Genomic DNA, 14,484 nt, shown 5'->3' on the forward strand with positions numbered 1-14,484 from the left:
GGAGACCCGTCCGCCAGCTTAAATTTAAAGCTTCTTTCAAGCTGTTCTTGCTCTTTCCCCAGGAGGCCGTGCGGGTGGGAACCTTTATCCCCATGCCTTGGTTCTCTATTCCTTAGGCAGTTACGTACTTGTGGCGATTATTCCCTTTCTCTCTCGTCTCCTTCCGACCAACATCCCTGCCAGGTGGGTTGAGAGAGGAAGCCAACATCTGCGCCATCACGGAAGAGGGAAACAAGCTGGTGAACAGCTGCCAAGTGCAGACACTGTGCCAGACACTGCCAGGCAGGCACTTCACCTAAGTCTGGGCACAGAATCCTCCAATCATCTTATAATGCAGGTACCATGACAATTTTTAAGGTTAAGAAATCAAAGCTCAGAAGGCATCTGTTCCAACGTGTCAGAGCTGAGAATGTGTAACCGCAGCACCCATATGGTCCACGGCAAGATCATGGCCACAGAGCCCGAGATCGCCCATCCCAAGGTCATGATCTTATCTCTACTGAGATCATGCTGTAAGACAACTGTGTTTCTAAGAGGAAAACAAATCCCAGGCATCTTTTATTTGCAAGAACATCAGAACCTCGCATTTCTCCTTTAAGCTTGTTCATACATCCTCAAATGTAAATATTTCCACTTAGACAAACCACTGTCACCCCAAACTCAATGTCAAAATCAAGCATTATCCTTGCCTTCTTTATTTCTGTCCATCCTCATGGTGAAAACTTCAAGGTCATAAATGACTCTTCTTCCATTGCCTGTATAACCAGATGTTTGAGTTCTAACCTGAGTAATCCCTAAATGACTATAAACAAACAGTGATAAGCACACCTAGCACCCAGATCTCGGTTTCTAAACACCAATCCTCAATAAAAGGGAACTGACAGACATCACCTTAAACAAGGGATCACAGTGACGTCACCTGTAATGAGACACTGATATCACAGATCTCCTGAGATGGTCCATCTCCTGTGAGGAAGGCACGCTGTTGCTGATGTGTCCTTGCCAAAACTTTATGACTTCCATCTAAGCATGGGAAAACATCAAACTCAAACTGAGGTTCATTCTACAAAATAGCTGACCGATGCTCTCAAAGTGCCAAAGTCAAAAGGAGAAACTGACATTGAGGTCTGACACCAAACAGAGACGACAAGGCAGCTGTGGTGCTAAACCCAACATGGAATCCTAGATGGGCTCCTGCCTGGGAAGGCTGGGAGTGGGAAACCTGGGGAAATTCCCATCAGGCTTGTAGACAAGCCTGAAGACAAGTTAACAGTGTTGTACAAGTGTTCATCTCCTGGTTTCAGTGACTACAACGTACTTACGAGGTGTTAACGTCATGGGAATGTGTGAATAAATACACAGAAACTCTGCATTTTTACAACTTTTCTATAAGGCTAAGATTTTCATAAAGAGTTTTTAAAATACTGCATGGACAAGTAGTTGGATGACATGGACAAGTCATCCTTGTCCATGCTTAAACTCACTCTACTGCCTCCTACTGATGGTGCTGTTCCCAGTCTCCACGTATATCCAATACCTATTCATTCTTCCAAGCCCACTCAGGTCCCACCGCCCACCTGACCAACACCGCTAGAGAACATCTAACTGTGAGTACCTGCACACGGGGCATGCTGGCTTGTTAACTTTGTGACTTTAGGTTTTCTTGTCCAATGACAATACAAAATGTGTGTAGACGGGAACATCAGGGCACACATAACTCCTCTCACTTTAAAATGGACTGCTTTTTAATGTGGTTCCTGGGAGCCTACTGAATTAGAAAACAGAGGTCATTCCAACCTATCCAGGTCTACCATGATGATTCCGTATGAATAGTGACACTCTATCATCCAGAGAAGGTGGTGTGGAGACTTATATATTATAAACAGTTTAGTTTATAGCTAAGTCTTACCATAGAAATTGACAGTATTAAATACATACAAATGCATGCCAGAATTTAGAAGGTCTATTGAGTTCTACTCAGAGGAGCCCTGGCCCTCCAACAGCAAGAGAATGCCATCTTTCTGTTGAACAAAATAAGCACAGTAATAGACTCCAACCAGACCTGGAGCTGTCAGAAAGTCTAATGGGTGGCTATCCTGAAGCTAATGAAATGAAATATTAGGAACACATCAACAAAAAGGAAATGGGGAGAAACTAGAAGCTGAAAAGCAAGCTCTATCAAGACGCCCAAATGGAGAGAGCTGGTGTCAGCACGCAGTTATAAGGAAGTTCACACCCAGTAGGATGTCAGTGTGCCAGAGGTGTCACAAGGGGCGGGGGCAATCTCCCAGATAACGCCCTACTGGGTATGAGGCAGAGCACACTACACACAGTGGAGACTCCCAAAGTGTTTGGTACGGCCTCTGATGACACCACCCTAATGGCAGAAAGCGAAGAGGAACTCAAGAGCCTCTTGATGAGCATCAAAGAGAGTTAAAAAGCTAGCTTGAAACTCAACATTAAAAAACCAAAGATCATGACATCTGGTTCCATCACTTCATGGCAAATACATGGGGGGGAAAGGGAAACAGTGACAGACTTCATTTTCTTGGGCTCCAAAATCACTGAAGACGGTGACTACAGCCACAAAATTAAAAGACACTTGCTCCTTGGAAGAAAAGCTACGACAAACCTAGACAGTACATTAAAAAGCAGAGACATCACTTTGACAACTAGGGTTCTAGTCAAAGCTGTGGTTTTTCCAGCAGTCATGTATGGATGCGAGAGTTGGACCTTAAAGAAGGCTAAGCACTAAAGAATTGATGCTTTTGAACTGTGGTGTTGGAGAAGACTCTTGAGAGTCCCTTGGATGGCAAGGAGATTGAACCAGTCAATCCTAAAGGAAATCAATCCTGAATATTCATTGGAAGGACTGATGCTGAAGCTCCAATACTTTGGCCACTTGATGCGAAGAGCCAATTCATTGGAAAAGACCCTGATGCTGGGAAAGATTGAGGGCAGGAGGAGAAGGCGATGACAGAGGATGAGATGGTTGGATAGCATTACTGACTCAGTGGACATAAGTTGAGCAAACTCTAGGAGAGAGCAGAGGACATGGGAGCCTGAAGTGCTACAGTCCATGGGGTCGCAAAGAGTCAGGCATGACTGAGCAACTGCTCTCCAGGATCTCAGCCTAATCAGGGAGATGTGACATGACACAGAAAGTGTCAACGAGGGTGGACAGAGCAAGCCTGCTCAATGCACACAGGTTACAGGCAGGCAGAGAACATGCCCTGGTTATGAACTGGTTAACAACTCGCATGCAAACTTGGGAATTCTTTTTTCTTTTTTTCAGTGCAAAGTTTTAAGATTTCTTTCCTTACTTCTTATTTTTTACTGAGGTATAGCAGATTAACAATGTTGTGACAGCTTCAGGTGAACAGCGAAGGGACTCAGCCATACATATACATTTATCCATTCTCTTCCAAACTCCCCTCCCATCCAGGCTGCCACGCAGCACCGAGCAGAGTTCCCTGTGCTATACAGCAGGTCCTTGTTGGTTACCCATTTTAAACAGAGCAGTGTGTACATGTCCATCCCAAACTCCCTAACTATCCCTTCCCCCATCTTCCTTCAGGCAGCCATAAGTTCGTTCTCTAATTCTGTGTGTCTCTTGCTGTTCTGTAACCAAACAAACTTGGGAATTCTGATGGTCATCAGCAGAGCCAAGAAGGGCCCACTGGGTTTGCAGGCCCAGTTTGGCAAGGGGAGAAGAAACGGAGTGACAGCTAGGGATGGAGAGAAAGCAACAGGTGAGGCAGAGAATGAGGCCGGGAAGGAAGACGGGAGTGTGGGACACGGAGCAAGAGCCCCGGAGCTTCTCGGTGCCCACCCGGCCAAGCCACCTTGGCGCTGGGTTCATCCAGGTTCCACACATCGAACCCTGGGATGAGGATCCCTGTCGAAGGGCTTGACAGGCAAGGCTCTCAGGAAAGGGGAGTGGGGCCGTGAACTGGGGAAGGGAAGGAAGTCCCCCAGGGGTGTGATAGTCAGGAAAGTCCTGAGCGGAAGCATTTCTGCTCAGCCTGTGCAGGAGTTCTGGAAACAGCGTGGGCCTTGCGGAGAGCTGCCCTATTCCCAGGGCCAGGGAACTGGGAGCTACAGCTCTTAGACTCCTGTTGGTTAAAAGACTGTCCCCTGCGAGGGCAGGAGGGACATCACTTCTCAGGCTCCAGGAACCTTTGACAGAGACCCAGGTGCTGAGTGCTGGGAGGAAGCAAGCGCCAGGCAGTGTCCAGGGGGTGGTCCAGGGCAGACGAAGAGCATAACAGCGGCGGTTGGCCAGGCCTTCATGTCTCTACCAGTGGGCCTCAGGGGAACAGGAGCCTCTTGCTGCCTTCCAGACTGATACCTGGAGAAGCCTGTGTCACCCGATGCACAGGTAAGAGACAGTTCGAGAACACCAGCCCAGAAGCACCACTTCTATTTTCCAAAGGACTGGCCCCAAAAGAGCGCCCTTCGTAAAGGCCCCCTGAGCTCAAAGCCAAAGCTCAAAGTCAGCTCAAAGCTGACACACACAGGGCGTATCCACTAGTAAAGTCACCTCCTAGCAACACTCAAAAGTCCTCCACTCAGACACCACCTATCAACTAGAAGCAAGTCAGGAAAGGGAGTATTTGAAGGTGCTGGTATCAGCCTGGTGATTTCCCCAGCCGCTCAGTTGGTAAAGAATCCGCCTGCAATGCGGGAGACCTGGGTTTGATCCCTAAGTTGGGAAGATCCCCTGGAGAAGGGAAAGGCTACCCATTCCAGAATTCTGGCCTAGCAAAGCCCATGGGCTGTATAGTCCATGGGATCACAAATGGACACCACCGAGCGACTTTCACTCTCACTGCTGGCTAGAGCCAAAGTAGCACACTGAAGTCCTCGTGAGTTGACAGCAGTGTTTAAATTTTTCATCCAGAACAACCCTCATAGAGAGAAGGGTTACATGAATCAGCCTGAAAGGTTACGTATTTCATACTTTAAAAATCAGACTATTTTCTGCAACTACCATAATCAAATCATGTTAACTCGGCTTAGGCATGTTTGGACATCTTCCTGGGACCAGAGCTAATTTGATTTATAAAAGACTGTCTTTTCCTGTGGGTTGGAAACAAAGTACGAACACTTGCCACATATACGCCACTTGTGACGGGAGCCCATCATTAGCTCCACCTTTCTGTGCGGGTGGCTGGGGCTGACTCACCCTGACATCACCCTCGAAGCGTCAGACATGGACGCTCACTCACTTTCTTTTCCCACTGAGGAAAACCTCAGTACAAAGAAAGCAACTTCTTAAAGGCGAGGTGTTGGGTCTTCTGAAAACAAGAGTGCCTTTGTCACGGGAAATGCCCTCTACCAATGACTAAAATCGTCTCTCCCCTCCCCACAAAAAAATCCACATATCATATAAGCCCCCAGCTGCAGAGAAGAAAGTCTTTCTTGGGTATTCTTGAGTCTATTCTTGAGACTAGACCAATACACCAAGTTCTTACCTGAAACTAGTTACAGCACTTACAGGCAAGTGTCTCATAGTCCAAAAACCATGTCACTAAATCAATAAAGAGCTCTAAAATTTCCATCCCAGGCATAAATGCTGTTGGCATAATAGACCAGTATTTCCATCATGCATAATATATTAAAGTGCGTGCCTGGACCCAGTGTTCCTCACATTAGAAAAGCCCACTAGCAAGTTAAAAATAAAAAAGGGAACATTGGTTACTTTGATAATACACTAAAATAAACAAATCATCTTCCCCAAGAAACAAAGTGAATCTAAGTCCCAGGCACGGTTTCTCTGTATAATTGATGGTTCATATGCATACTGAGACTCCAGCCTAGCGAGTGGGACAGTCACGGTAAGGAAACATCATAACTGCTCCTCGTAGTAAAACGTAAGTGTGTTCAACTCTGCCAGAAAAAGTAACAGCTGCTCAAGATGCAATCTAGTTGGAAGCTACTGCGTGGGCCACAGAAAAATCTCAATTTGCGATTCATAAACCTAAAACATGATTAAGAACAAGAAACCCATTAACAGTGAGGTACAGTGCCCCGGCCTTAGGGAGGAATGCAAAGACTGCTTTTGGACCAAGAATGCCAAACCCTCATACCAACCAAGATACTTTTTTTCTTAAGCACCTTGAGCGCCCTCCCAAGACCTTTTCTTCAAGAACCGTTTTTGTTCTTTATTATCTATAAGTCAAGAGACAGTACACTGGAATTTTAGCTCAGACTCTTACTAACTCATCATTCCTAATAATTAACATGCAATATGCTCATTTCTAACTAAAAATCAACTTGAGTGTTTCCCCTGAAAAGTGTCTTTAAAAGCAAACCGATGTTCTTGTTTTTCAAGATCAGGACTCCAAAAATTAAGGGCTTATTCAATTGTCCATCAGCTTCATGTAATACGGCAATTAGTTATCGTTTGATAAAGTGCTATAGGATACGTGGCAGGTATATTCGGTTGAGTCACTCATTTTACTTGGGAGTACAAGCGGTATTTTCGTGCACTTTCAGCGCTTTACACTCCAGATTTTTCCCTGCCTCGCTGGTTTCCAGCCTCCCATTGAGGTACCCGATAACCCGCTTCAAGGGAAGGACTGAAAGCTGAAGCTTAGAGGGCTCCTCCCAAGACTTCCGGTGGTCAACAGGATGGGGCGCTCTTCCAAAACCAGAACGCCAGAGAGTGCACCACCCCCGGCTCCAGGCTCACACCCCGTCTTCCCAGAAGCGGTCTTCTTCAGCAATCGCCGGGCGTCGGAGGTGCACCAGGTGAGGGCGACCCCGCCCCCAGCCCTGTTACAGACTCCACTGGCAGACTCGTGTCATTGGGCTCGGCCCTGTTCCCCCCCCCCCCGCGCCAAAAGGGCGAGGGATCAGAAAAGTCCTCAAACGGAAAGTGGGTGGCCAGCCCACGGGGCTGAAGGGCTCGCTCAGGTGCGGGGCAACCGTGAGAAGTCTCCAGGTGAGGATGCGGAAGTACCTGTCTCCCCCGCCCAGACCGGTCGGCCCAGGGGCGCGTCCTGGGGATCGCACGCCCAGGGGCGCGCCAGGCACCCCACTGCACACGTGGACAGGTGGGCACCAGGCACCGGCAAATGTGTCCTGGCCCCAGAGAAGACAAACCGGCAGACGACGTGTCAGGGACATCCAGAACTCAAAAAAAAAAAATTTAAGGGGGGGATGGGGTGCGAACGTAAAAAGGCCCCTCACCGCCCCTCGCCCCGGCACCAACCGCAAACCCGAGGGGGCACCGGCGGCGCTGGGCGCTGGACAGAGAGGCGTCCGATGTCTAACTTCAATCGCGGCAACTGCTGCGGAAGCCGGGCCGTCTCCCCCTCGCGGCACCTGTTCTCCGGGCTCAGAGGACCGAGTCCCGCACATCCATGGTGACCTTAAGGACATCCTGGAAATCCCAGACTCCACCCTGGGGGTCAGCAGTACTCCCACCCCGTCCCCGCAGGGACTGAAGCCCACTCGGGGCCGCCCGGAGGGACCACCTCAAAGTACCCACCCCGCGGCGGAGTAAGAAGGCGCTCCCCGCGCCCTCCCGAGGTCCCCCGAGCACCCTTCCACCCGCGGCTTCCCATCCCCTAGCCGCCGCGCCCCGCCCCCAGGTTGAGCCCCACCGTTTCTCCCCACCCCGCAAATCGAGGAAACCCCCGAATTCAGATCCTCTTGGCACGCGAGAGGGTCACCCCCGAATTCAGGGTTCCCCCTCTTTGGCACGCGAGAGGGTCGCCCTCGGAAGATCGCGCTGCAGAGCACCGAGGTGGGGTCCCCAAGCAGGCGACCACCGCGGGCGGCGGGCTGGGGAGGGCGGTCCCCGCCGCCCGGGCTCCGGGCCGGACGGTGCCGGGGACTTCGGCCGGACGGTGCCGGGGCGAGAAAGGCTACGGCAGGGCGTCGGGGACCCGGGGTACGGTCCTGGCCGGGGCGCTCCCGGAGCAGCCAAACTTTCTCGGCCACCCGAAGTTAGGGGCTCGGGGGCGGCGCGGAGCCGGGAGGCTCGGGGGAGTCGCCGGCGCCCCCACGCCCCCGCGGGCCGCCCTCCCCGGGCGCCGGCTCGGCGCGGCCGCGCTCACCTGGCTGTAGAGCTCGCTGACCGACATGACCGCGCCGGCCGGGCCGAGCCCGGACGCGCTGCCCGGGGCGGGCGGCAGGTCCCGGCGGCTCTCAGTCCTCGGCCGGCCCGTCCGGCGCCATCTTCTGCCCGAGAGTTTCTCGGCTCTTTTCCCTCCTCTCCGACCTGCCCCGCCGGCTTCCTGGAGGCGCCGCGGCCGGCTCGCTGTCTGCGGGCGCGACCTTTACTCCCGCGGCGGCGGCGGGCGGGGAGGAGGCCGCGGCGCCGCTCCCCGCGCAGGTATGGGAGGCGGCGCGGGCGCGCCGGAGGGAGCGGGCGGGCGCGCGGCCGGGGCGCCGCCGCCGCCGCCGCCTGGGAGCCCTGCGGGGGCCGGGCCCGCCGCCGCGGGGTCCCCGGGGCCGGGCGGGGCCGCGCGCCGAGCGATCGCCGACCGCCCCCTGCCGGCCGCCGGGCGCGCGCGGGGCAGGTGCGAGCCCTGCACCTGCCGCGCGCGCCCCCCGCGCGGACTGCGCCCCGCGAGGCTGGGCGGGCCCCCAGAGGAGACGGGGAAAGCAAAACACAAAGAGGAGGAAGAACCGGAGAAGGGAAAAGAGGAATAAAAAGGAGAGACGCCTGCGGCCGAAAGGCTTCATGCATTTTTCCTGTGGGTTTTCCCTGGGCATTAACATTCCCATTATTAAAATTCAGTTATGGGTAGCCTGATTTGGAGGTACTCGAGATTGTCTGCGCCAAATAGCGCCCCGCGCTGAAATCTGAGCGCAAACAACGTGGGAGTCGAAACTCCTCTCCACTTTCGCAGATTTCACCCACAGCTTCCAACGAGGCTCCCGGCCGCCCCACCGGAGAAACCTCACATTTCCCCCTCCCTCCCTCTCACGCACATTCCCAGTCCCTCTGCTGTTCTCTGTCTCATTTACTTTGGTCGCGTCTGCCAGTGACACCTGGCAGCTTTGCTCTTTCTTCGGCTTCCAAAGAAAAATAGAAATCTCAGTCAAAAAGGAAAAGAATTGGCAGGAGTCTGTAAAGGGAGAGCAAGGGCTGTAGAAGGGGACGCGGTCTTCTGGGTTGGCGTTTGTACCTGAACGAGGGATGACTTCTGAAAGCCGTTCTCAGCCAGAGCATCCATGCCTGTGGCTCTCCCGGAGCCCCGCTGCCTGACGGGTGATTCTTAGACCCATCCCGTTTAAGACCTTCTCGCTTGGAAAGCAGGATCCCCATTTAGTCCACCTGCCGCCCTTCTCAATCATGCCTCCTCAATGAGAATCCCCCGGGGAGCTTTAACAGTTCCACCGTGAGGAACTCCATTTGGCAAAGGGTGGAACCTCAGTATCTGAAGTTCCTAGTTCTAAAGAATCATACTTCCAGGGTTGACCAGTGCCAATGACCTAAGCTTGGACGACTCTTCTTGGATCTGAAAGGGAGCTCCTGTCCTGTCTCTCTCCCTCAAAAACCTGTCTGCATAGTGTCCTTCCCTGTATTCTGGTAGTTCTTGAAGTGTGGCCCCGAGGGCCATTAGCATCACCTGGAAATTTTTAGAAATACAAAATGTGGGGCCTCATTGAGTGAGACTCAACACCTGTGTCTTCACATCTCACTGGGGTCCTTCCCTCTCAGATAAGAAAGCCTCCTTGCTAAGGCTCAGCCTACCTCTACTCCAGATCCCCTTGCCTTCTCCACTCCTGAGCTCTGTCAGTGGTCCTACCATTCCAACAGCAGGGAAGTATGTTTCAGAGGTGCTCAGTTGTGTCCGACTGTTAGCGACTCCATGGAGTGTAGTCCATCAGGCTTCTCTGTCCATGGAATTCTCAAGGCAAGAATACTGGAGTGGACAGCCATTCCCTTCTCCAGGGGATCTTCCCCACCTAGGAATCAAGCCTGGGTCTCCCGCATTGCGGGCAGATTCTTTACCATCCAAGCCATCAACCCTCTCAACTGGCTCTTGACTTTCCCCTCTGTTCTTTTCTGCTAGACTTGTTGAAATAGTAACTTCTGTGGACCTCCCTTACCCATGTCTAGTCCCTCTGTAATTCACTGGTTCTCAACACTTTCTGCACATTGGAATCACTTTTACAAAGACAAATGCCTGACTCCCACTCCCAGAAATTCTGATTTGACTTGTCTGGGGTGCTGCCTGAGCAAAGAGAGTTTTAAAATTTTTCAGGTGGTTCTAATGACAGTCAAGGTTGAGTCTCTGCTTTCATTCCTTCCTAAGCCGTTCCCTCTCAACCTCATCCTATTGAAACTGCCGTCTCTGTCTGAAGCTTGGGGTGGGAACTGACTCTTCCTATGTTGCTGTCCCCCTTTGGCCTCTATCATTTTTCTCCTCTTGTTTTCCCGGCTTTGCTAACCACACCTTCTTTCTCTTCCTGAATAAAGCTGTGACCCATTTCCCAGATCTCAGCTTTCTTCTCAGCCACGCCCCCTATCTCTCCTCTTACCAAAATGGTAACTCTCAAATCCAGCTCTAACCTCTAGAACCACCTCTCCACCTGCCGGGTAGGCAATGCTAGCAATCCCTCTAAGCCCTCAGACCAACCTGAGACTCACGTGACCATCCTTTGTCCCCATCCCCAACCCAGGTCCAACTTTCTGGCTTCCATCATACCTAGCATGAATTAAAAGCTGAGTTCATGCTGACTGAGCTGAATCACGTCCCCGAGGAGGCTCCTACTGCTGGCCAGAACTTTGTGGATGTCTAATCCCACAATCAGATATAGGCTTTCCCTACTTGGAATAATAATAAAGACATTTGAAAACTTACTTTGTGCCAGGAAAAAGCACTTGCCAAGTGCTTTACTTCTGCGATCTTGTCTGAGCCTCAAAGTAACCTTTTAGAGGAGGTTCAGATATTAACTCTATCACAGAGGAGCAAAGTGAGACTGAGGGTGCTGGGGAGACGTTCTAGGTCAGAAAGCCAGTGCTGAACTCAAACTCTATCACACTCTAGAGCCTAAGCACTTGCCAGCAGTTCCTGAACCTTAGTGGGAATCAGGATGAAGGGGATGCCGGGAGATACTAATCCAGTTGGTCCATGTGTGTGCATGTTTATTAAGTACCCTAGATGGTATAGGGCTCATACTTTTAAGAAGCACTGCTCTGTGCTCCATGGTTTCTCAAAGAGAAGATACTCATTGTAAGTGACTTGCTCTCCTTCCTGACAGGTGGGGCTTTCCATCACACACAAATGAGGAAGAACTTTAAACTTCCAAAGCATTCATCTGCACTGCACCCTGTAATATGTGTGTACTAATATCCCTGTGTGTGTGTGTGTGCGAAGTCACTTCAGTCATGTCCAACTCTTTGTGACCCTATGGACTATACAGCCTGCCAGGCTCCTCTATCTATGGGACTCTCCAGGCAAAAATACTGGAATGGGTTGCCATGCCCTCCTCCAGGGGATCTTCCCAACCCAGCGATCTGACCTGCGCCTCTTACATCTCCTACATTGGCAGGAGGGTTCTTTACCACTAGTGCCACCTGGGAAGCCCACTAATATCACTGACTTCTCAACACTAGGCTCTAAGGCAGGAACAACGCAGACCCATTGCCTTGCTCAAAATAGAGCTCAAGAAATAGTAGGTGAATTGTGCTGGACCTAGTGATTTGACTCTAGCAAAGGTGATGGGGTATCACTTCCATGATCAGGTTATAAGACTGTGACTTTATCTTGCTGGAATTTTCTCTGGCATTTCTCATATGTTTGCTCCCATGAAGCAAGCTAACCTATCATGAGCCGCCCACAGAGAGATTCATGTGACAAGAAACTGAGGGTAGCCTCAGACCAACAACATTCGAAAACTGAATTCTCCCAATGCTGAGTGAGTGAGCTTGGAAGCAGATTCTGCACTAGCCAAGGCTTCAGACTTGACTTGAAGACCACAACCCCAGCTGCCACTTTGATGGCAGACACGTGGGACACCCAGAAGCTGAGGATCCAGAAAAGCTGTGTCTAAATTAAACTGTGAGATAATAAATGTGTATGTTTTGAAGCCACTAAGTTTGGGATAATTTGTTACGCAACAAGAGGTGACTAAGCCAATCACATACAAAAAGTGTCCTACGGTGATTGTCCCACTGGCACGAACTTCATCCTAGCTATTTCTCTCCTCCTTCTCGGTAGGTTGGTTCCCAAGTATTCCTACTTACTAAGGCAGCATCTTCAAACTGTGGTCTGTGGTCCCCTGATTAATCCAGGACTTTTCAAGAAGCCATTAGTCCATAGTTTGTCTTAAGAAAATCAATTTCCAGATCCTGAATATCCAAATTAACTGGTAACTCTAAACATGACTTTGACAAAACAACCCTGCAGTTCGAGGGCTCATTCTGAGATGGCCCTTCTCACTTCTTCTCTCACTTCGCAGAAGAAAGTACATTTCTCAGTCCTCCTGAATGAGGGGGTGGCCCTTTCCTTGGAAAGCAAGAGCCTCCAGGACACCAACAAATGGACACTTGGAAACTTTGGTGTCGAGAATGCCTGACCCTGATGAAGGGGCCACACAGTCTGTGAAGGTCAGGTGGTTTCCAATTCTGTCATCCACAAAACTGAAGAAGGAACTAAGCCATTGTCACCTGACAGGATACTAACAAGGATCTTTTGATGGGTCACCGTGTGATTTTGGCAACTCAGAAGGAATTCAAAGAACTGAGGGACACTGTTCTAACAAAACTTTCTTTCCCATCTATTTATTTAAGTAAGCAAACATAAAGCCCTTATGTCTATAACAAAAATATAGATTTTTAAAATTGTGTAAAAATACCATTTGTGATCATTCATTTCAGAATGGTTTTAATACTTGACCACTGCAAAATTTTTTAATATATTAATTCATATACATATTTTTGTTATAGATAAGTATCACATAGTGGTTATTAAAGGAGTTTCTAGCATTAAAAATGTGGGATAAAATCTTGTAGGGAAAGTGGAATAAATTCAGACTCAAGGGAAAAAACAAACGATTTAAAGAACTTGTGTGGTTTTTTTTTTTCCTTTTTTTTATTTTATTTTATTGGAGGCAAATTACCTCACATTAATATATTGGTTGGTTTTGCCATACATTGACACGAATCCGCCCCGGGTGTACATGTGTTCCCTTTCTTGAACCCCCCTCCCACCCTTGTGTGGTTTTTAAAAGGGCAAGGGAAAGTGTCAAATTGCCATGGCAATTAGAATCCATTGGGGTCACTTAAAAGAATGATACAGCAGTTTTATTTTAAGCTGACAGTATCTAAAATATGCCAGAAATTACATCTTTTCCAACTAGTTAAACTTCTTAAAATATTAGTTATTAACTTAAAAACATGGTAAGACATACATGGTTTTTCAAAATTTCTTTAGAGTTTCAGAACGAGAAAGCCTGAAGCCCACAGAAAGAAGGGTGGTTTCTTCCATGACCTCCCAAATTAGGTCTTTATTAGCAGCTCAGGATTTAAAATAGTGTTAAGAACCTAAAGCTGTGGAACACTTTCATCTTTGCAGTTTGTTCAGTGGTCATCTCCAAGTCCCTTTTGGGGCAGAACAAACATTTTTCACCTGTTCTGAGTTAGCACCTAGCCTGTGCGGGTTTAAGTCGGGACTTTTCTGCCACTATTTGACAGGGAGAGATTGACAGAGACACAGACCGTGGCTTGGATTTCCCACTGGCCACTCCTCCATGGGGTGCAGGTAGGTGGGGATGAGGGTGGAAACTGTGACATGTGAGGATGGTGGAAGACCCCTGGGGTGTCTTGATTTGAGCACAGAAAGACTCTGGACGCTGAGGACTTGTGGAAGATGCGGCTGTCATAACCATTTTCAAACACTTGAACATCTGTCATGTTAAACAGGGTTAGGCTGGGTCTGATTGACGGAGGTCAGACCACGGGGAGAAAGTCTCAGGGTGGCAGATATCACACGGCCATCAAGAACAAATACAACTTCTAATGAAAACTAAGAGAGACATCTCGTGGAAAAATGAGCTTACTATCCCTGGGGGGATTCAAGCAGAGGCTTGATTATCACGGCCAAGGATGCTGTAGATTCTGTCCCTGGGTGGGGGTGGGTTGCACCACCCCTGGGAGTCAGTGGTTGTGCCCGGGTGAGTGCCCCCCATACATCTGGCTCGTGACACCGATGTTCAGAGCTGTTGCCATATATGCTGCATTGATAACCTCAAGCAAAGAAAACCCCTGGCTCAAAGCTTGCTCCCAGGAAGATTGGACAGCAGGGCTTTACAGCTCAGTTAGACCATAAGTCCTGTGTTTCCTTTAGGAGGTTTTCATCTTTAACCCTAAACGGGGTGTCCTACTAGACATCCTGTCTGCTGCAAAATGGTTGGGTTTTTTCTAGAGGGGAAGCAGGAGAGAAGAGTGGCATTTACACTTTCCCAGAACCTCCAAAACCGCTGCTCATAGAAGCTGCTGCAAGACTCAAGAGCTTT

At 49.7% G+C, this 14,484-nt stretch overlaps 1 protein-coding gene across 1 annotated transcript in view; it reads right to left on the reverse strand.

The window, feature by feature from the left end:
• MYO5B (myosin VB) overlaps positions 1 to 8,419 on the reverse strand; it is a 347,287-nt gene extending 338,868 nt beyond the window's left edge. The window contains exon 1 of the mRNA XM_055417346.2: positions 8,070 to 8,419. Coding sequence (XP_055273321.2) covers positions 8,070 to 8,096 — 27 coding nt within the window. The 5' untranslated portion in view covers positions 8,097 to 8,419. The remainder of the gene's footprint in view (positions 1 to 8,069) is intronic.
• Positions 8,420 to 14,484: the final 6,065 nt, after the last annotated feature.

This window comes from Moschus berezovskii, chromosome 28 (genome assembly GCF_049115385.1).
Source record: "Moschus berezovskii isolate FMDL1 chromosome 28, NW_MosBer_1.0, whole genome shotgun sequence".
Lineage (NCBI taxonomy): Eukaryota > Metazoa > Chordata > Mammalia > Artiodactyla > Moschidae > Moschus > Moschus berezovskii.